At 35.5% G+C, this 23,126-nt stretch overlaps 1 protein-coding gene across 3 annotated transcripts; it reads right to left on the reverse strand.

The window, feature by feature from the left end:
- Positions 1–1,785: 1,785 nt before the first annotated feature.
- LOC107826897 (protein NUCLEAR FUSION DEFECTIVE 6, mitochondrial) lies at positions 1,786–11,261 on the reverse strand. Of its 3 annotated transcripts, XR_012706057.1 has the most exons (4): positions 11,059–11,261; positions 10,481–10,605; positions 2,871–3,290; positions 1,786–2,092 (listed from the first exon to the last, which is right to left on the reverse strand). XR_012706057.1 is itself a non-coding variant. In XM_016653941.2 (3 exons), the coding sequence occupies exons 1-3, from the start codon at positions 11,208–11,210 to the stop codon at positions 2,073–2,075; spliced, it is 297 nt and encodes a 98-aa protein (XP_016509427.1). In that variant the 5' UTR covers positions 11,211–11,255; the 3' UTR covers positions 1,786–2,072. The 3 variants fall into 3 exon arrangements, 2 of the variants coding, with proteins under 2 accessions (XP_016509427.1, XP_075102716.1); XM_016653941.2 differs by lacking the exon at positions 2,871–3,290 and having other exon boundaries at positions 11,059–11,255; XM_075246615.1 differs by lacking the exons at positions 1,786–2,092; positions 2,871–3,290 and adding an exon at positions 3,297–3,434 and having other exon boundaries at positions 11,059–11,260.
- Positions 11,262–23,126: the final 11,865 nt, after the last annotated feature.

The following is a 23,126-nucleotide window of genomic DNA, read 5'->3' on the forward strand; positions in this document are numbered from 1 at the left end:
GTGATTTTTACACATGCGGCGTGGCGCGACAGTGCTTGGCAGCATGTCCGACAGAAAATCAACTCTCTGAAAATTTCCACTAGCGCGACGCTGGGTGCGACACAGTGAGCGATGCGGTTGTGTATTTTTGTTGTTCATCTTTTCCCACTTCGGCTCAGAGAGGGTAGTTTTTCCGGGCATGCTCCTACTTGGTATAAATACCCATTGCTCTACTTTCTAGTTCTCTGTGACTAATTTTTACTTGCTTCAATTTTAGTTTATTAGTTGTAGTATTAATCATCCCAAATTAAAGTGTTGAATATCCTTAATAGCATTTAACCCAGAAATTATTTGAACATTGTTTAAATCCAATCCCTATGGAGATCATATTTTACTATACTATCTTTGGTTAGCGAGCATTAATTTTTGGTGTTGTGTTTTGCGCTCGTCACCAGTATAAACCATAAGTGAGGTCTAGGTAGGGTAATTTGTACGTAGATCTTATCCCTACTTTGTGGAGGTAGAAAGATTGTTTCCGAAGACTCTCAGCTTAAGGAAAAAATGATAAGAAGCAGTAGCAACAAGCAATAACAATAACGATATAATAAGATAACTGAAGCGAAAAAAATAACAGGTATAAATATAACTCTATGAACAAGAAAACAAGATTAATACTAATGCAACTGGTATGGCAAAGAAATATACTCAACTATCCAATAACCTTCTGCCATAATTCTCAACCTCCACACTCTTCTATCAAGTGTCATGTACTCAGTAACAATTTCTTTCTTCCCTTCTCTAGTTTGTGTTCAATTCTAATTTTAAGCCTTCTATTTTCAGGTTTAATTTTTATATACAGACGGCTTAAAGAATTTTGCTATTACCATACTTGATTGCCATACAAGATGATAACTATCTACTATAACCCGTTAAACTAAACAATGTAAAGGTGATAAATAGCCTTAATACTGTCAAATATATAAGTTGGTTCATTGCATTATATATGTTACTAACCTTGCTAGTTTTAATCATTACCTATGTGGTTAAAGGAGAGCGGTATATGGTTGAAATATGAGATAATTAGGAATGTACTATGGGAGTAAAATATTAGATATATGGCCATCTCGCCAACTGCCCATCTTTTTCTCCTATTTGTCATAAATTAACTAATTTTACGCTAGTTATTAACTTACCATAACTTCCATCTTTATTTGAATTTGAAACTGGCAATTTGAGCAAGCTTACACATGGTGAGTTATCGTTTACCCTTATAAAGGATTTCTAAAGAGAAATGTCATGTCTCGTTACTAATTCCATATTTATGGAGTAAATATTCTCTAATAGTGGAAATGAAATGCTTGAATATCTAAAACTAAGCATCATTCTTTCCGGGAAAAGAAAGGAGTAACTGAGAAAATTACCCCATAAGAAATAGCTGCCAACAGTATAAAAATAAAAATAGGGGGGGGTGATTTTAACAGCTAATTCCGCAGTCTTACTGAAGTTCATAGCATACAGAACAAATAAAAGCACTTGGAACAATTTGCAAAATTGTCAAAGCCAATGTGCAGTAATCACAGCCTTAAACAAGGAAAGGCCAAAGTCAAACTACTATGTAATAACTCTTTCAATAAAATTGAAACATTGTGCAATCAAGATTTTGGATGCTAAGCAGATTTTAGCATCAAAACATTGCTCTTTTAGCAACATAAGCATAAGCATCATTAAAACGCAACAAAATGCGTAAGCATACACAGACACGCGCACCCGCGCACCCACGCACACACATCTGATTTTCCATGCTCATGGAGAAACCTTAGAACTGTATCCAGCAACAAAATTGTAGACAAGGTCAGATACTTTTGTTCTCATAGTCCAAGTACAATGAGCTCAAAAGTTGTCCAACAAACATATACTAGGAGTAATTAAGAACACTCAATTACGATCCAGAATTCACTGAAGGGGGTCAAAATCACAGTTACAGACTTACAGTAGAAGATATATTTTTCTTCTTTGGAGCTCCTATTGTACCCTACTTTCAGACAATCTCTTAGACTGCATTGTGAAACTTTGCTTGAACCTTCTGATATTCATCATAAATCATCATTGCAATCTGATTGAATACCAAGTATTAGAATGAACCAAAGCATGATTTAATCAGCACGAACTACAATGACAAAAGGCAAATAATACATGCTAAGGATCAGTTCCTCACACTATCCTATTCAGTTAAGCTTATCTAAGGAATTAATTCTTCAGCAATCATATAGCTAATTGATTCACACAAATCAACAGGAAGTAGTACATTCCGATCAATCTATAATCAGACAAGTACAGCAAATCACAACAAAAGCATCACGCAAAGTCTGCAGTTAATCTGAAAATGCAAAAATATGTTGTTTAAGGATGATATTGTTCCATACTGGTGGAAGTCCCTGTGTTGGAATTGTTCCCATTTCATCAGGTTCACAGTTTACTAAAGTTTCAAACTCTAGTTCTCAGCAGAAGTTCAATTCTTATGTTATCTTGGCCCTCTTTTATGGTCACTGTAAGTTGATATACTAGGACTTCAACTTGTACAAGAACTTTCTTTTTAACTTCAGTTATCCAAAAGCAAACAAGAGAACAAGCATACAATGTTAAGACAATATCAAATGAAATCATCTCCCCTCCATTCCCAGGAAAAGAGAAAAGGCAATTGAGATAGCAGAAAACTTTTGTGCCTTTGGGGATCATCTTTCATTTCAGTGCCACTGAAATGTGTCTCTCAGTCCAGTGGATTAAAAGATTTTAGACGGATACAAGAGACAAAGACGCAACAATCAAGTGGTTTACGAATACTATAAAAAACACGCAACTAAATATCTTTACTAGCAAATATATACTCTTACCAAAGTTTTATTCTTGAGGCTTGTTTAAGAACAATCTAGATCACCCAAAGACATGAATACTTGTGGTTGTCCACACGACGCCCGTCTAAGTTACTCATGATACAATCTTTTCAGAAGCAACTTGGCAATATACAAATGATAGAAGACATCAATAGATTCTCTAGAACAATTCAAGGAAACTAAAATCTGGTAATTATATTGCTATATCTAACATCATAACCGTAAAGAAATGCAATAAAATTCTGGAGTCAATTCATGCTTTGACCATTACATATCTATAATTACAATGAGCTAACTCACGACTTCAAGATGTAAATACCCATGTTCTCATTCAGTACTCTACTATTTATTCTTTTAGACCGCTTGGACATAAAGCTTCACTTGAACTCTCTGACATTCATCATACATCATCCTCGCAATCTGATTAAATACAAGTATTAGACTGTCACTTACATCTTAACAACTACAATTGAGAAGGCAACATTTATATGCTAAGCAACTTTCAGCCCGACATTTATGGACTTAACTCATCAACATTCAATATCAGCTGCATGATTCACAAATCTGCAAGAAATACGTATTTCTGCATCAAGCTACAATCAGACAGGCACAGCAAATGCATATTTCAAGGCTCGATGCCATATATTGATACCTTGGTGAAGTGCATATCACTCTTGTTGTAAGCTGAACCCATAAGCATTTAAAGAGTTCTGATTGCGAGTTATATTACAATAATTTCAACCAATAGGAGTTTTTGTTGTAGACTAAAAGGACAAACAGAATAAAAGGCCACAAAACAACAAGTCTACAATCTCAAATCAAACTGACTCGTCTCCCGACAAAACTCTAATACTAGACAAACGTCACTGTATTTTTAATATAGATAGTAGAGCGCATCTTGTGCCAAAACAACCATGTGACATGGTTGTTTTCTTTGTAAACACATTAATCTAATGTGAAATATCAGGTTAACAAGTTACCTACTAGGTATGTGTATTAGCAGAAGGTGACCTAGTTTATGGTGAACTCCGTATATGTGCTTGGATAAATGATTAGTTGTGTACACAGTATATGGATGAATTACGTTACATTGACCAAAGTTAAGTAACTAATCAACTACATTGATAAATCATACATGAGTCCATTACGGAAATGTAACGATTAGCTAAATTCAGGATTCAGCATGAATCCTTCAAGATTTATTCATGAATTTTTAGTATATCGATGAATGTTTTCTTATATACTAGGTATATACACATGAAAAATATAAATACATGGAATAATTTTGTATTTGGATGATAGTTCCTTTAATCAAGAGGAAAAATCCATTCACATATTTATATGGCCACTGATGGGTTAGCCATATCAAATGACTTTCCAAACATATATAATGGGGTCTTGGTCCCGCTCTACACTCCCACCTAAGTTTGTAGTATCTCATCATAACATATAAAGATAAAGAGATGAGGAGAATGAAAATTGAGACTTTACGTAGAACCTAAGTACTACCATCAACTAACAAGACAAGTTAATCTCAAATTTGCACCAACATTTAGAAATATTATGGCTCAAGATTCATACTATTATTCTTATTATTTTGTGTTTATAAATTGTTAAGCCTAAGATCCTACTTGGCATTTTAACATGTGGTACCAGAGCATTAGGTTGCTGGTTTATGAACTTATAAAGTATTTAGCGTGTTAGCATTATTTATGGTTATATATACACTCTGCATTATGATGACTAGCTTAGGTGATATAAATGTTTGTTTCACCAAAATACTCTTCTAACTTGTTTCATATAGTTATTAAAATAATTCAATAATATATGTACTGGTTATATGCCATACTCCCTCCGACCCATTTATGTGGCACTATTTCCTTTTTAGTCAGTCCCAAAAAATGACACATTTCTATATGGAGTAACAATTCAACTTAAAATTTTCGTTTTTACCCTTATTGAGATGATTTCTAGCCACACAAATTCGTATAGATTGGTTTAGACCACAAGTTTCAAAAGTCATCCTTTATTTCTTAAACTACGTGCCCAAACAAAACACCTTCACATAAATTGGGACGGAGAAAGTACAAAAAAGGGTAAATTTGTTTCCTTAACTATTATTATTTGAACTCACTTTGACAGTTGTCAAAGTGACGTACAGTCAAAAAAGGTTAGATAAACATACTGCTTTTGCAACTATAGAAATTTAAATTACCGAAAGGTGTTTGTGATTCTATAATTAGAGGTGTTTTATATCCAAAGATGTAAAATGTCTCATTATGCTTTTAAAGGGGTTAATTACACTAACCTCACTTGTAATCGATAACATGTCTAAATCTTTACACAAAATAAGACTAGATGATGCAATGGAAATATACACTTATAGCATAATTGTTACTCCCTCCATTCCATTTATGTGAAAGTGTTACTATTGAGAAATCAAAAAGTGTTTTCTTTGACCACAATTTTCTTAAACTCTTTTTGAGTATTTTTAATCATTAACTATGTTAGCTTAAAGTATTTTTCATGTAACTTTTAAATATTGAATTATTATTTTTAAGAGCTTGAAGAATTTATGTCGAATTCACACTGAAAATTACTCCCTCCATCCTAAATTATGAGCACCATTTGACTAGGCACAACATTTATGAAAGAAAGAAAGACTTTTAAACTTCGTGGTCCAAACCAAAACAATCCTTAGACATGTGTGGCTATAATTTATCTCATTAAGGGTAAAATGAAAGTTTTAAAGTTAATTTGTTTCTAAATATAGAAAAGTAACATTCTTTAGGGGCATACTAAAAAGGAAAGTGTGCCACATAAATTGGGATAAGAGTAGATGCTTTAACCCTTGTACTCCTAATCCATTCACATAAATAGGAACAAAGGGAGTATCATTTTGCAATTGTTATCCCAGCTGCACTAAGGGAAATATGCCGAACATCCCTAAGTTACATGGTTCTAATTATGTTGATTGGCATGAGCAACTCTTTATTGCTTTAGATGTTTGGATCTTGATTTTTGCTTCCGTATTGATGAGCCTAGGGATTTGATGACACAAGTTCACGAAGTCTCAATCTTCATACTCCTTTCTTTATATATTACTCCATCTGTCCTAATTTAGGTGGCACCATTTGACCAGGCATGGAGTTTAAGAAAGAACGGAAATTTTTTCAAACTTGTGGTTTAAAACAATCCTTAGACATTAGTGTGACTATAAATCATCTCATTAAGGGAAAATAGGATATTATGAAGTTAACTTATTTCTAATATAAAACGGTGATATGTTTTTTGGAATAGACTAAAAAAGAAAAGATGCCACATAAATTGGGACAGGCTGGAGTATACATTATCCTGCAATATTAAAAACATAGGCTGGAGTATTGAGAGGGACGAAGATCCCTTTTTATGATGTTTATAATGTCTTTTGAAATGGCTAACCCAGCTATGGCCATAATATATAGGAAATTGAATCTTTTCTCTTGACTAAAGGAACTAACATCCAAATACATAATTCCTTCATGTGTTTATACTTTTCATATGTTTGTACTTAGTATCTAGGAAGACATTCATTAACTTAAAAGATATATGAAGAATCCATGAATGTATCTATAGTTACATTAACTTGACGGATTCATGAATGATTTTTCAACGTATTTGAATAGTTACTTGACTTTGGCCAATGAAACTCAATTCATCCTTCTACACGTTTTTTAGGAAGGTTATAAATAATTCATCCACATACTATGTACACAACTAATGATTCCTCTAAGCACATGAATGGACAAACGACCACATGAAAATAAGTTAATTCAAGAAGCGGCCACAATGTATCACATTACTTATCCTACCAAAATTACCAATATGGACCATGATGGGCTTGTACTAATAATTTGAGTACAATTTCAACATGTCCAATACTATCAGTAATTTCAGTGTAGATAGGTTATAAGAGGAAACACAAGCAGTCAGTGATCCAAATATCATTGCAAGTCATGTAGATTCATAAAACGTGCACATAAGATACAAGAACACAACATGGTTGATGTGTCTGAGCAAAGGAACATTGTACATCACTAGGACACATGTAGTAGACATGTTCACTAAGTTGTTTTCGCACCAATGCTTTCGTCAAACGTCTGCTATCATCATCTTGGTACTAACGTGTTTAGTGAACACTTTTTTCGGTTGAACTCTCTCTCGCACAACATGACACTCTAGTTCAATATATTTGGACTTACTAGAGCACTTATTATTTAGACACCAAATGGCTCGTGACGTTGCCTCATAACATGCAACAAATTCAGCTTCTATACTTGAAGCTATTCGAGTTCCTTTACGCTCTTCCAAGAAATGGTTCAACCCTAATGTTGATTTAGTACTCTCAACATATCCTATGAAATCAGAATCTGAATAGCCTAACACTTGAAGATGTTTGCTCCATCAATATGTGAGTGTTAAATCTTTGGTACCTTGGAAATATCACATTGCCTTTTAACCTTTTCTCAAAGTACTTTTCCCTAATTACTTTGATATTTCCCAAAACATACCTATCGCAAAACTAATATCAGGCCATGTACAAATATGAGCATACATAAGGCTTCCAGCAACAGATGAATCCAGAACTCTTTGCATTCTTGCTCATTCAACTTCATGTTAAGGGCATGGACTTTGACATAGTTTATCACCTTTGATTGGGGTGCTAGACTTGGTGAACGACTTTGCAATTGAAGCCTCACTAGAACTTTGTTAATATAAGTCTTCCGAGACATGCCAAGTTAATACTTGGACCTAATTCAATACATCTCAATCTCAAGAACCAAGGAGCTTCATTTATATTCGTCCAAAACTTGGTTTGCCTTCATAGGTGACATCTCATCTTTCATTGCATCTAAAACGATTGTGGTATCGTCATTATTTTCCTGCAAGTACACTAAATAGTAGCTTGGAATTGCAGATTTTGTGATTGATGCAAATTCTAGTGATTCTTCACATGATCATGTGTTCTAGAGTTAATAGGATTCGCCGGAATTTCATTTCAAGACTTCAAGTTGTGGAATCTATTTCAAGACCACTTAAGTTATACTTGTGACAACTCCGTTGTTGTATTCTTCTCATTTTGTGTTTGTAAATAGTTAAGCCTAAGATCCTATTTGGCATTCTAACAATGTGAATATCTGGGAATGATGCCCTATTTGAATAGTCAAAAGCAAAGAAAAAAGTAATTAATTCCTAAAAATGTGTATTAACGGCCTCATAAGGAACTTTTGCTTCAACCATTCAAGGCTCAAAGAAGTGCACACATTGCATACTGATAATAGTGGCCTATGTAATCAACTTATGTAATATAGCAGTGCACTCAAAGGTTAAAGTATAAGATAATAAGTGTACTCTTTTCTTTTGATAAAGTAATATAAAGTAATAAATATTATTAATGCGGGCAAAAAAATCCCGAATACAATTAGTTGATCAAAAAGTAGAAAACCTACAAAAAAGACACTATTTTCTAAGAGCGACAACCAAATACCAATCTTCAATACACAAAGGAATCTCATGAGTGTACCAAAAGGAATCTCATGAGTGCACCAAGTGAAAATGTACATCGTACAATCTTTTAGAAATTTAGAACAAATGGCAGATAGCGCTAGGGACTACAAGCTCACACATTAAACACAACACTAACAATAGTATACAGATTTGGAGACATGAGAATTATTGATGAACCACATCTCATCTAAAAGCTTATACTATTAGAGAGCGCACACTTTATTTTACTTAACTATATTCTAAACACGCACCCACAAGTGTGGGAGAAATTCTTTTTTATGGGCCAAACACGTAAAAAAAAAATTGTTGATAATGGGTGATAATGAGACTCGAACACATGACCTCTGTCTATTCTGATACCACATAAAAGTGTGTGGTCATCCCATCTAAAAGTTAAAGCTGCTGGAGAGAGCAACTTTTATTTACTTAATTATGAGCCCATTTGGATTAGCTTAATTTAAGCACGTGCTAAAGCGCACTTTTTACGTACTGGAACTGATTTTATAAATAAAATGTATGATGAATATTCCTCAAGTCGAAAGTTAACTTTCTAGAAACAAACTAGTTCCTGTGTGTCATCTAGGTGATGAAGTGCAACTGAGTCAAAAAGCTAGGCATTTGCTTCGCGGAAATGTTAAAATGCAAATCTCATGAGGTTTCCAAGAAAAGTTCCTAATCACTAACTTTCGTTTTAATATTTGCAAGTTTTCTCCAAGTTATTGTTGCAATCAAGAGATGGAAATCAACAAAGGAAAGAAGGAAGACAAGGAATAAAATTATAATTTACTTGGTCAAACCCCAAGTGTTTCTAAGCCAAAAAGTCATAAGTTTGGGATAGACCAACTTATAGCTTTTGGCTTGTTTTAGGTTATTTTAACTTAAAAACACTTGGTTCAAAAACACTTTTTAAGTTTGTCAAATACCAAACAAGCCAAAAAGTGCTTTTAAGCTGGTTTGACCAACTTTTAAGCCAATCCAAACACCTATTAAGCCAATTCAAACACTATGGGTGTTCGGATTGTCTTAAAAGCTGGTCAAACAAACTTAAAAGCAGTTTTTAAATTGTTTTGATATTTGGGAAGTCTAAAAAATGCTTTTAAGCCAAGTACTTTTAGACCAAAATAACTTAAAACAAGCGAAAAATTATAAGTTGGTCTGCCCACATACTTATGACTTTTTTATTTAAAAGTACTTAGGCTTTGACCAAAGTAAATCACAATTTTATCTCTTGTCTTTCTACTTCTTTCGTTGACTTTCATATCTGCCTTTCACTGTTGCCTTTTCGTCTAGCAGTTTCCAATCGTTGGATTGTGGCAAATAGCAATAACCTAGAGAAAACTTGCAAAGATAAAAAAGAACGCAAGCAATTGGAACTTTCCCCAGAAACGTCAACATATTTGCATTTTAACAATACTGCAAAGCAAGTGATTTGCTTTTTCACTCATTGCAGTTGGCCACCTAAAAGCTAATTTTCTTTCTAGAAAGCTATGTTTCGACTTTAAGATCTATTCCTCGTACTGTCAAGCATCAACAATATGTTTCAATATTGAAATTTCTATTACAATTAAATATTTCTTTATTTACTTTTTGGGTAGTTTCTATATGAATTGTCTATTACTTTCAAACTTTGGTCAATAAAATTAATTAATATATGCTATTTAAATAAATAATAATTTATATTCATTAGAAAAATCTTATATAACTTGAAGTAAATTGATACACAAATTTAACTTGTATTTGAATTAGTATAAAATCAAAAATGTTGCACCAATAAACTTATTTCTGGTGTTACAAGCTTTAAGGGTGATTATCAGTTGTTTTTACCAAACACATCAACAATTTATTTTCAGCTTCAACACTTCTATTCATATACATAACTGCTTAATCATAAATTCAGCTCTATCACTTAAAAAGTGTTTTTCAGCATGTGACGCTTAAAAGCTACTTAAATTCAGCTTATCCAAATGGGATCTATATCTTCAACACATATGCATAAAATCAAGCACCCAACAAACTAATCTTCATATGGATCCATACGATAATATAAAAAGATGTAAGTATACCTTCAAGACTCCAACCATAGCATCGAGGAGTGCCAGATAACATGGAATTCAGCAATGCAGAAGCAGTAGCACTGTGATATGGAAACATCGTTTCCACTCTTATACAGCTCATTTCAACAGGTGACCTACAAAATATAAAGAAAAATTGCATCTTATTCAATATTATACAGAAATAATTAATGGTAAATACTCTTGGTGAAAATTTATACTCCCTCCGTCCCAATTTATGCGGGGCATTTAATAAGAAAGACAGACTTCTAAAATTTATGGTCTAAAATAAGTCATACACATGTGTGGATATAAATTATTTCGATAATAGTAAAATGGGAATTTTTAGAGTTAAAATTGTTTCTAATATTTATTAAATGTGTTATTCTTTTTTTAATATATTAAAAGTAAAATGTGCCACATAAAATGAAACGAGAGAATATATATATATATATATATATATATATATATATATATATATATGTTGTGTGTGTACAGAGTTTATCTGGATCAATAGCATGTATATATAACTAAGGGTAAATACTGAAATAATTGGTGAAATGCAAAAAGTTTAAAAAATGTTTAATGACCTGAAAATGCGAGCGGTAAGTGGTTTCTGTGATGGGATACGAAAGGTAGAGGCAGAGGCCTTGGGCTTGGAACCACCGGAAAGTCTAACGGCGGCTTTTCGGCCGGAGGTAGTGGCGGAGCGGAGGAGGGACCTGACAGTGAAAGACGCCATGTCTGTTGAGGCTACTAAGCAGATGCAAATAGGGCTTTGTTGGGGTTTTTTTATAGGTTCTTAAATTTGGGGCGTAAGCATTTAAATTTTATTGGATTTAAATTACTAAAATAGTTTGGACCATATTAAATTTAAGATATTAGTCCAAATAAATATTGTGGCTAGTAAATTGGGCTAATTATTTAAATTCACTATACATGTGTTGGGCTAGTCCATTTAAAATGATAGGCCCACTTCATTAGCCCACGGTCCAAATGGATATAGCCCATCTAAAAGCCAGGCTCATTTCACGTATCAAGTGATGTAGCAATCCAAGTCAAAAGAACGAGTCAATAAAACTACGTCACGTGTCAAATGATGTGGCAAATAAATGAGCCAATGAAATTATGTCATGTGTCAAGAAAAGCTGGCATACTAAGCCAAATCAACAACCAATAGAGTTGTGCCAAGTGTCTAGATGCCATTGGTCAGTTCAGAGGGACCAATCAAATCACAGAGCCACACCACTCCCTACAACTACAAATAGAGGTCTTCATAAGCTAGAAAATACCAGAAGTGATAACAAGAAGCAAGCAGAGATCTCGTGGATCAAACACCGGAGATTTCTCTACAAGCTACAAGTTCAAGCACTTAAACACTCAAGCTACAAGTTCAAGTTCAAGATCAAGAACATCAAATACCAAGGCATTCAAGATCAAATTACTTGTTCGTGATCAAATCTAAATTCAAGTTCAAGAAGGAGATTCAAAACCAAGCTTTACAAGCCCTTGAATCAAATCAAAGTTAAGCTCATTAAGATGTTTTACCTTCTTAAAGAACCAGAGGAATACTATAGAGATTGTAACACTCATCATTTATTGAAACCAAATACTACATTTGTTACGCAATTTTCTAGTCTTGATTATTTATTTTTCTTGACGCGAAAATTTGTTGTTACAAATTTCTGGCACGCCCATGAGACAATCTCTATCTCTCATCTCTTCAATTACCAAATTTTTAGAGCACTGAAATGGCTCCTAAGAAGATCAATTTCAAATCCAGTGCTGCTAAGGCTATGGATTCCAAGTTTTTCTCTGATGTTGAAAACTTATTGGATGTTACTATGGAAAGGGTAGGACCGGTCACTAAAAACAAAGCAAACTTGCTGGGACAACAAGCATTTCAAATGTCATCTGCATCAGTTCCTATCATTGATTTTCGATCCTCAAAGGGGGCAAGATCATTTTCAATTGAATTGGAAGAAGGAGCAACCATTGCTGAAATTGTTAAAAAGATATTGACTCTACTTAGCCCATCTAGATCTAAGAATCTCATCACACAATATGTTGATGATGATGTCTTGATCACTCAATGTGAGTTGTTCCACTCAAAGTATGGTGTAAGAAAAAATACATACTTTGCTCCATCATCCATGACGATTATCCAAGCAATGGTTTGTTACGCAATTTTCTAGTCTTGATTATTTATTTTTCTTGACGCGAAAATTTGTTGTTACAAATTTCCGGCACGCTCATGGGACAATCACTACCTCTCATCTCTTCAATTACCAAATTTCAAGAGCACTAAAATGGCTCCTAAGAAGATCAATTTCAAATCGAGTGCTGCTAAGGCTACGGATTCCAAGTTTTCCTCTAATGTTGAAAACTTGTGGGATGTTATTATGGAAAGCATAGGACAGGTCACTAGGAACAAATCAAACTTGCTGGGACAACAAGTATTTCAAATGTCGTCTGCATTAGTTCATATCATTGATTTTCGATCCTCAAAGGGGGCAAGATCATTTTCAACTGAATTGGAAGAAGGAGAAAACATTGCTAAAATTATTGAAAAGACATTTGCTCTACTTAGCCCGTCTAGATCTAAGAATCTCATCATACAAGATGATGATGATGATGATGATGATGATGATGTCTTGATCACTGGATCTGCTCCAATCACTCAACGTGAGTTGTTCCACTCAAAGTATGGTGTAAGAAAAAATCCATGCTTTGTTCCACCATCCATGACGATTATCCAAGCAATGGTGACTAACACTTCAACTGTTGAAGAACAACTCGCAAATTTAACAAAGGCAACTGAGGGGTTAACGAAGCATATGCAAGATCAAGGTAATCAAATCGTCAAGCTGACATATAGAGTCGAAAGCATGATGGAGGGAGATTCAAGTCATGCACCTGGAAAGCTCCCTATGATGCAAAATGAAGGAGACTCGTCTGCAAGGCAGACAACGACTCCTAAGGAACTTCAAATTTCGTTTGACTGGGTAATTCACATTGACCAGTTGATAGACTTCATTATATAAACCATCAAAGACAAGTATGATGTTGCTACTAAGTCGTCTCTCACATTTGCGAATCCATACACTGCGAGAATTGATAGTTTGAAGATTCCTGTAGGTTATCAACCCCCAAAGTTTCAACAATTTGGTGGCAAAGGAAATCCAAAGCAACACATTGCACATTTCATCAAAACTTGTAATAATGCTGGAACCTATGGAGATTATCTTGTCAAGTAGTTTATCCGCTCCTTAAAAGGAAATGCTTTTGAATGGTACACTGATCTTGAGGCTGGTTCCATCGATAGTTGGGAGCAACTTGAACATGAATTTCTCAATCACTTCTATAACATAAGGTGAACTGTAAGTATGGTTGAATTCACAAACATGCATCAATGAAAGGATGAGCCAGTTGTTGATTTCATCAATCGATGGAGGAATGCGAGCCTCAACTATAAAGACTGACTTAATGAAGCTTCTCGAATAGAAATGTGTATCCAAGGAATGCATTGGAGACTTTGCTACATCCTATAAGGTATCGAGCCTAAGTCTTTTAAATAATTGGCTACGCATGCACATGATATGGAGTTAAACATGTCTTCAAGTGAAAATCAAGGGCCACCTGTTATGAACCTTACAAAGGGAAGGATAAACAAGAAATAAGGAAATGAGGCAAGTTTGTGCCAAAGTCTGAGAGCAAGGAATCAATGAACTTTAATGCCTCGCATTAAAGGTCACTACAAAAGTGAGTAAGAAGCAAAGTGTGAAGACAGTGTCCTTACAAGATAAAGCTGGAAGAAAGTTAACTCTGAAGGAAATGCAAGCGAAATAATATTCGTTCTTGGACTCTGATGTTCCAGCAATTTTTGAAGAACTCCTTGAGTTGAAACTCATTGAGTTACCTGAAATGAAGCGGCCAGACGAAGTTGGAAGGACTAATGATCCAAATTATTGCAAGTACCATCGGTTGATTGGACACCTTATTGAAAAGTGCTTTATCTTCAAGGATACAGTCATGGACTTGGACGCTGAACGAAAAATCTTGCTTGAGGATGAGAAAGAAAGGAATCAAGTCTCTGTCATTTTTGGTTCACTTGATCCTATTGTCCTTTGAAACTTTGTCGAAGTACATGAATGTGATGGCATCGAAACTGCATCATCACCAAATATGATTAAATTTGGTGACTTTGAACCTATTGATATGAGCAAAACATTGCTTCTCCCTATAGTGAATAAAGTAATAGTGGAGGAAAGTGAATTACGTGATGGTCAAACTGATGATGAAGGTTGGATTCTTGTTACTCGGCGGAGACGTTGCAAGACAAATTCACAAAGGGAGTTAAGTAAGAAATTGACTAGGGGGAAATGGTGAAAAGACCCAAGAAGAAAATGATAAAGAAGAATTGAAAAAAAAATAGAGGAGAATCGCTATCAAAGGCTACGTCGTCTAGTGACGTTGGATGAATTCCTGCCAGCTAGTTATGCATGCAAACTTCCAGTGAAGATATTAAGGCCTCAGATTATAAGGTAGATGAAGAAGAGGTAAATAAGGAAGATCCATCATTGCTGCCACCTCCCTTGTCTAAAAAACTCACTGAGCATCTCTCTGAAGAAGTACTTGTGAGGCAAAAATCACATTTACTAATGATGATCTTTTGCTTGGTGAAACAAACCATAATTGTCCCCTGTTTTTGGTTGGATTTGTGCGTGATTTGAGAATAAGTAGAATTTTAATTAATGATGGATCCGGAATCAATATTCTCCCAATTCGTACTGTCAAAGAGCTTGGCATGCCGATGGATAAACTATGTGAAAGTCATTTAATGATTCAAGGGTTCAATCAAGGAGGCAAAGAGCTATAAGGGCTATCAAATTGGAAATAGATATGGGAGATATGCGTTCGAGCGCATGGATGCATGTGATTGACACAAAGACCTCATATAATATCTTTTTAGGAAAGCCATGGATACACGAGAACAAAGTGGTTTCATCCACCTACCATCAATGCTTGAAGTACCGTGAAGATGGAATCGAAAAGAAGATAGTTGTTGATGATAAACCTTTTATCGAGGCTGAATCATACTTTGCCGATACAAAATTCTACTTAAAGAATTATGTCTCAAAGGAGGTTAAGGTTGATGACGTGACGCTGACCAAAAGTATTGCAAAGAAGGCTGATGTAACAACTGGTAAGGCAAATATTACGGTTGAAAAGGATCAAGTGCTTTATGATAGGAACAAGACAGATGAGGCATCCTCAAGTAAGAGAGTGGCCCCTAATCTTCGCTATGTCCCAAAGGCAACAAAGACTGAAGATCCATCTTCTGAACTACAAGGGAATGTGTTAGGAGGCTTAAACCTTCCTATCAAGCTAATTGATGCAATTAGGTCTTCCACAAAGTTGCTTAAAAGGTTTGTCTGATGGTAGGCTAGAAATCAGTGTTTTAGTCATAGTTTGTATTTTACTTATTTTTGAGCTTAAATGATAGTGAATTGCACTAATTATGTGTTTTATTCATAGTTTGTATTATGTGCTTAAACCTTGTGTTTTATTCACAAGGAATTAAACTGGGATCGCGTTCGGATGTCAGGGACCAAGTCTGGATGTCAAAAAGTGAGAAAAAAGATTACTCTGAGAAACATGCACTACCGCACCGTGGGGCACTAGTGCAAAATTTCTGCATAATGGAAAAAATCAACTCTCTGAAAATAACTGATACGGTGCATGGCGCACCGCGCTAGTGTATTTTTGCGGATTCGACTTGAAAAAGGTAGTTTCGTACGGACCCGTTCCTACATGGTATAAATACATCAAAAATATGATTTTTAGAGGACTTTTGACTCGGAAAGCTTTTGGAGAGCATTGGAGGCTATAAGACTCGGAATTTCATCATTTTTCCATCAATTCAATACATGAATTTGGATTGTAATGTTAGATTGATGTTTTCTTACTCTTTAATTATATTTGTGATGACTTCCTCCATGATTATGGAGTATTTTCCCTTAGGGTTTGACGGATATAGTGTTTGACTGATATTTGTAAATTTTAACTTTCGTTCTTTGCTTGAATTCGTTTGCGGAGTGTTGAATTGCTTGCAACTTTATTTACCAGTTTATTTAATCAAAAGAGGAATATTGTGGTGATTATCTTGCATTATTTTGTTTGGTTTAATTTAGTGAATCTCTTAAGTAATCGAATGAGCTTATTGAATTGTTGATTAAATCAAGTTAGGAGAATATTCGAGAGATATTTTCCTGAAGACTAATCCATTAACACATGCTTGCATAGTTTCACAGTGCTTACATTAGTTTACCTTGTAGAGTTAAGATTTAACGAGAGGGGAGTCTTGACTACAAATTTAAACTAATAATCGAGTGAATTCGTGAGAATCTTTAGAACATTAGGGTGAATTGAACTAGAGTTATCGCGACCCTTATTTCTCCCATTGATATTTCAGTGTTGCTCAACTCTTGTCTTTCAGTGATCAATTGTTAATTATTTATTTTCATAGTTAATTTTAGTTATGTAACGACACGGCCGGTCGTTTTGAGTGTTTTAGTCTCGTTCCCCCATTTACTGCTTATTTTATGCTCAATTGTCGTTATGTGACTTGCTGGGGTAGTTGATTCGGTTCTGGGGATGTTCCGGAATGAGTTGAGACACTTAGTCTCAAGGTTGGAAGGTTAAGTTGAAGGTTGACCGGATATTTACTTATGTGTAAATAGCTCCAAAATGGAGTTTTGATGGTTCTGATGGGTTATATTTGACCTAGGAATGTGCCCGGATACTATTTTGGAGGTTCATAGTTGATTTAGTCTTGAAATGGGGAAAGTTAAAAAATTAAAAATTTTGAAAGTTGAGAAGTTTGACCGAGAGTTGACTTTGCGGTTACCGGGCTCTGATTTTGGTTCTGGAAGTTGGAATAGGTTCGTTGTGTCATTTATGACTTGTGTGCAAAATTTGAGGTCAATCAGACTTATTTGATAGGTTTCGGCATCGAATGTAGAAGTTAGGAGTTCATAAGTTTATTAGGCTTGAATTGGGGTGCGATTCATATTTTTGATATTGTTTGATGTGATTTGAGGCCTCGACTAAGTTCATATGATATTTTAGGACTTGTTGATATGTTTGGTTGGGTCCCGAGGGCCTTGGGTGGATTTCGGATGGTTCATAGAGTGAAATGGGACTTTGAAGATTGCTAAAGTTTTTCTGGTGTACAGGTCTGGTTTCCTTCTATGCCATCGTGTGGATAGGTCCGCAATCGTGAAGGCTTGTCTGGGAAGTTGGGATTTTTACTCTATGCATTCGTGAGAAAGAGTCTGTGATCGTATAGGTTGGTCAGGCAGTGAATCTGAATGCGCGGGCTAAGCCGCGTTCGTGAAGAGGGTCGCGATTGCGTAGGTCTGAGGAGGCAGTGCTCCGCGTTCACGTGGAGATTGTCACGTTCACGTAAAGTTAATTCTAGGGTAGCTTAGTGTTGTGCTTCATGATCGCGATGCATTTTTCGCGATTGCGATTGAGGGATATTTGGGCAAAATTTAAGTCTAAAAAATGATGGTTTGAGTTTAATTCACAATTTGATTTTGGGAGCTCGAATTGAGGCGACTCTTGGAGAGATTTTCAAGGGAGTGATTGAGGTAAGTGATTCTTACTTGGTTTTGGTTAAATCACATGAATATATCTTTGATTTCATCATTTAATTAGTCATTTGGGGTGAAAAATATGGGAAAAAATGGAGAAAACTTCTTAGACCGAATTTTGGGGAATTGAGCGGGATTTTGGTATCAGATTTGAGTAATTTTGGTATGGTTGGACTCATGGTTGAATGGGTGTTCGGATTTTATAACTTTTATTGAATTCCGAGACATGGGCCTGGGGTTGACTTTTGAGTTGACTTTTTGACTTTTGATTAAGAACTTAGCATTTTCATATGGAATTGTTTCCTATAGCTTGAGTTGATTGTATCGAATTGTTTGTGGCTAGATTTGAGGCATTTGGAGGGCGATTCGCGAGGCAAGGGCTTGTTGGAGTAGAGATTTGCACGGTTTGAGGTAAGCAACACTTCTAAACTTGGTTCTGAGTGTATGAATCCCTGAATTACGTGCTATGTTATTGGTGTTAAGGTGACGCGTATGCTAGGTGACGGGCGTGTGGGCATGCACCGTAGAAATTGTGATTTAGTCGATTCATGTGTAGCTATCTTATCCGAATATTATTACTGTACTCTATGTGTTATAGCACTTAAGTTGTGATTTATGCAAGGAATCATGTTTAGTATATGTGCTAGTACTATTGGGACCCACAATGGTCGTTCCTTGCTGTAGAGTTATTTGCTTAATTACAATTATGTACTTAGTTGCATTCATCATTGCATATCATATCTCAGTCTATGTTATCGTATATTGTTACATCATATATCATTGATTTGGGCTGCTTAGCATAAGTGTTGTGAGCCCGAGAGACTGGAGAGATTGATGACTGAGTGAGGCCGAGGTCCTGTTTGTGAGTGATATTTATGGGATTGGGTTGCACGCCCCAGCATGCTTTAATGATTCATGCTATGATTAGCTTATTATAGTGCTTAGGCTGGATCTGCCCTTCTGAAGTCTGCACATCCATAATGAGCGCAATTACTATTGATTCATGATAGGATCGGGCTACGCGCCGCAGCAGGACTTATTAGCATTTGGGCTAGATCTGCCCTGTACAGTGCCGAGTGATTGAGTGTGATGAGTGAGAATTGAGGCAGTCAGGTTGAGTACTATAAAAGTATGAGTACGCGGGGCTTCCATTGCATTACATCACATACGATGTGCATATTGGCATGTAGATATAAATATGTCATATTCCTCATATCATTCAAACTTGATATATTTTTATCTGTTTGAGTTTAACTGTTAAACCTGGAAGCATGTCTACATTCATGTACTGGTACCTGCAAATTATGAGTTTTTCTAAAATATTATTGCCATTTGTTCTGTAAATTTCCGTACTGTATAATTTTGGACTTGGACAGGGTTATTCGGACTCGTCATTGCTTTCAGTCCAAAGGTTAGACTTGTTACTTGTTGAGTTGGTTGTACTCAAGCTACACCCTGCACTTCATGTGCAGATCTAGGTATTTTCAGGCATGGTAGTTGCTGATCTCGGAGTTTCAGCCGTTCGGAGATTATCGAGGTAGCTGCCTTGGCGTCCGCAGACCTTGACTCTCCTCCCCTATATCTCGATTTTACTTATTCTGTTCTATTTTCTTAGATAGTGTATCAGACTATGTTATTCTATAGATGCTCATGTACTTAGTGACACTCGGGTTTTGGGAAATTCTATAGTGAGCTGTGACGTTTTCATTCAGTTTTATGAGATTTTTACTTACTTAAGCTTATTTTCGTATATTTTAAATTTTAAGATGTTGGTATATTTCGGTATTGCCCAACTCTTGTCTTTCTACGATCAATTATTAATTGTTTTAGTTTCATTATTAACTTTAGTTATTAATCATCCCAACCAAGGTGTTAATCATCCTGAATAGCGTTAAGCTAGAGATTACTTGAACATTGTTTAAATCCCATTCCTCTAGAGATATTTGGCTAGTGAGCATAAATTTTGTGTTGTGTTTGCGCTCGTCAAATTTTGGCGCCGTTGCTAGGGATTGGCAATCAATAGTGTTCAAAATGATTTTTTGTGCTAATTTGAGAATTGTTTTTTTCTTTTTAATTTTTTTATTTGTTAACTTGTTTTCAACATTTTGTTTGTAGCACCTGACAAGTGCTAGGAAGAAAGATTGAAGAAATAGTCCTGATGTTGAACCCAAGTGTTGTGAAGATGGAGCACAACTAACCTAAGAAAACGGTTGTAGAGTTAGCAACTGAAAATTATGAAAAGTCTGCTATTTGTTTTAAATGTAGAGGAAATCACCTAATGATTGACTGTCAAGCAGGTAAGTATTCTTTCTATGGTTCATTTTTTGAAAAGTCTCACTCTGTTTCTAGTCCTTAAAGGTATGAGGTTTCATATGACAACAATCTTAACTCTGAATGGAACGAATACTCTGATTATGATTGGAACAAAAGTGAAGTGAGACAACCACCTCAAGAGGAGAATGGTAGTTTAGAAGAGCTTATGTATAAGTTCATGAATAGTGTTTAAGAGAGATTTATACAAAATGATGAAGCCATTAAGAACCTAACAATGCAAGTTAGTCAAACAGTAAGTATACTTTCAGAAAGCTCATTGCATTGTAATGGTGAATATATGGAGGAGATACCCTATGAGAATGAGTCTACCCAAGAGGATGAGCATCTACAAAGAAAAGTTATCACTCTACAAGAACACTCTGATTCAGTTGAGATGACTGAAGATGATGCTTTGGTTGATTGTAAAGCAATAAAAGAATGATTCAAACCCCCATTCATTTTTTTACATTTACAACCTCTAGTAGAAGAGAATGGAAAACAAATGGTCTGGGACATACCACAGTAATATTCACATGACATGACAAAACTATCCTTTCCAAGCCGAAACAGGAAAAACTCTAAGATTATTGCACTGGCACGCCGTACCCTGCACTGCGTGTGTGGGGATTTTCAAAGAGAATGCAAAACGCTTGTCAGACCCATTTTACACTGCCGCGCCGCACCTAACGGCGCCCCATGCGGCGTGGTAGTGTAGTTTTTATAGAGTAAATTGTTTCTTTCATTGTTTGACATCCGGACATGGTCCTTGATCCTTGAGCATGATACCAACTTAATTTTTTGGTCTTTTACTCAGACTTCAAAGCTCCAAATTGTTCGGTTTAGCTCCAATTCATATCGTAACATCCTAGCCTCAAGACTCGACTCAAAGCACCACACATCTTTCACAACCAACTCACTTACTCTAACACAGAACTCACTTACTCTAACACAGAGGTCCACGTCATTACTTTTCCTTCACAAGTCATGTGCCCTCATACCAAAAATAGAGAGTAGTTCTACACACAATAAAATTCAAGAACAGATAGAAACTCAAGATAGACAGAATTTACTCACTCTCATAATCAAAATTCATGTGCCACAGAAGACATACCATAGGCTTGCCCGTTGTGTAATACTCTACTAATTGAGCTTATTCAGTCAAAGATTAAGTAGGACTTTAATTTGGTTGTAATGTAGGCTACGGGATGGGTAGGATACAATTTGGATAATAGTGACTACACCTCCCTAAGCACTTTAATACATACAATTTCATAATTTAAACCCCACACTAATGTTGAACCAAACCCCAACCTTCACATCATATTAGCACCAAGCTCCCGATTTCTTTAAGCACAGACAAAGCAAGATTTACCACAAGCAAGGAATAATTTTCTTTATAATATGTGCAAACACCAACTTTTTTTTCTTTTTCTCTTTTTTCTTTCTAAGTTCTGAATTTCTTTTCTCTTGTTTTGTTTTCAATTCCCTACAAGTGGCTCTCACAATTTTTTTCAAACAATGTACCTTTCTCCGTTTTCAATAGTTCCACTCAAAAATCCGATCATACCTCAACTTAGCTTTTACAATCTCATAAATATATCAAGTGCTCAAGAGAGGTAAAAGGTTCAAACAGATAGTCAATTCAAAAAAGGGGCCAGGCTTGTAGTGTGGTTGCCAAAGAAATTAGGATTACATGCTCAAAAGGGCTAACTAGGATACACAACAATTAGGCGGGTCACAGACATATAATTGGCTCGACAAAGAAATACCTATGTCACTTCCTAGACTTAATAAGACTACTACTTCATTTTACAAACACACGGGGCAAGTTCTAGATATAAACATAAGCCTCACTCACATAGTGGCACATAACTCACAGGATCAGATCTATCCTGACTCTCTAGTCAAAGCAGTTAAGCAAAGTCACAATCAACCAATTTAAGGTACTTATCTAAGAGTCAAGAACTGAGCCTGGGCATCACAACTAAGGCACTCACCACTCTCAAGGCAAATGTAGTCAAGGAAAATTGCTTCAAATTAGCACTGTGACTTAAGATTATGTATTCCTATAAAACTAAAAAATTAACTACACCCGGTTCAAGTAAAACCCTTGAAAAAGAACTGCGACACAAAGAAAAATCAAAGGAAAATTATTACACTACCTAAGAAAGTAAAATAATAAATAAATAAAAAAAAAGACATATTTTTGGATTTACAAATTTTTTGATTTTTTTTTGTATTTTTCTCATTCGACTTCAAATCCTTCAAGAAGCCAGTCGACGAAATCCATCGTCGGGAGGAGTCGAAACTAAACAATTATGGTTACTAACTATTACAGGCTGATAGAATTTAGAGTTATAATTACATACCATATTGTTTAAGAAAGCAAGAACGATTCAAACAAAGCCAATTGGCAAACAGAAAACAAATACAAATACAAGCAAATAAGAGAACCCCACCCCATACTTAAGAAATTGCATTATTCCCAATGCAAAACAGTAAAACAAGAGTGAAAAGGTCACTCCATGAGGCCCTTAGCCTAATCCTCATCAACACACTCAAAGGTGCGTAGGTATTCCTCATCATCGGAGGGAACAAAGTTTACGTCCTCATCAGGTGGCATCTGTGCTCCCTCTGCGAAGCCCAACTACTGCTGAGTGACCACGGAGAGGGGATGATCCTACTGC

This window comes from Nicotiana tabacum, chromosome 23 (assembly GCF_000715075.1).
Source record: "Nicotiana tabacum cultivar K326 chromosome 23, ASM71507v2, whole genome shotgun sequence".
NCBI lineage: Eukaryota > Viridiplantae > Streptophyta > Magnoliopsida > Solanales > Solanaceae > Nicotiana > Nicotiana tabacum.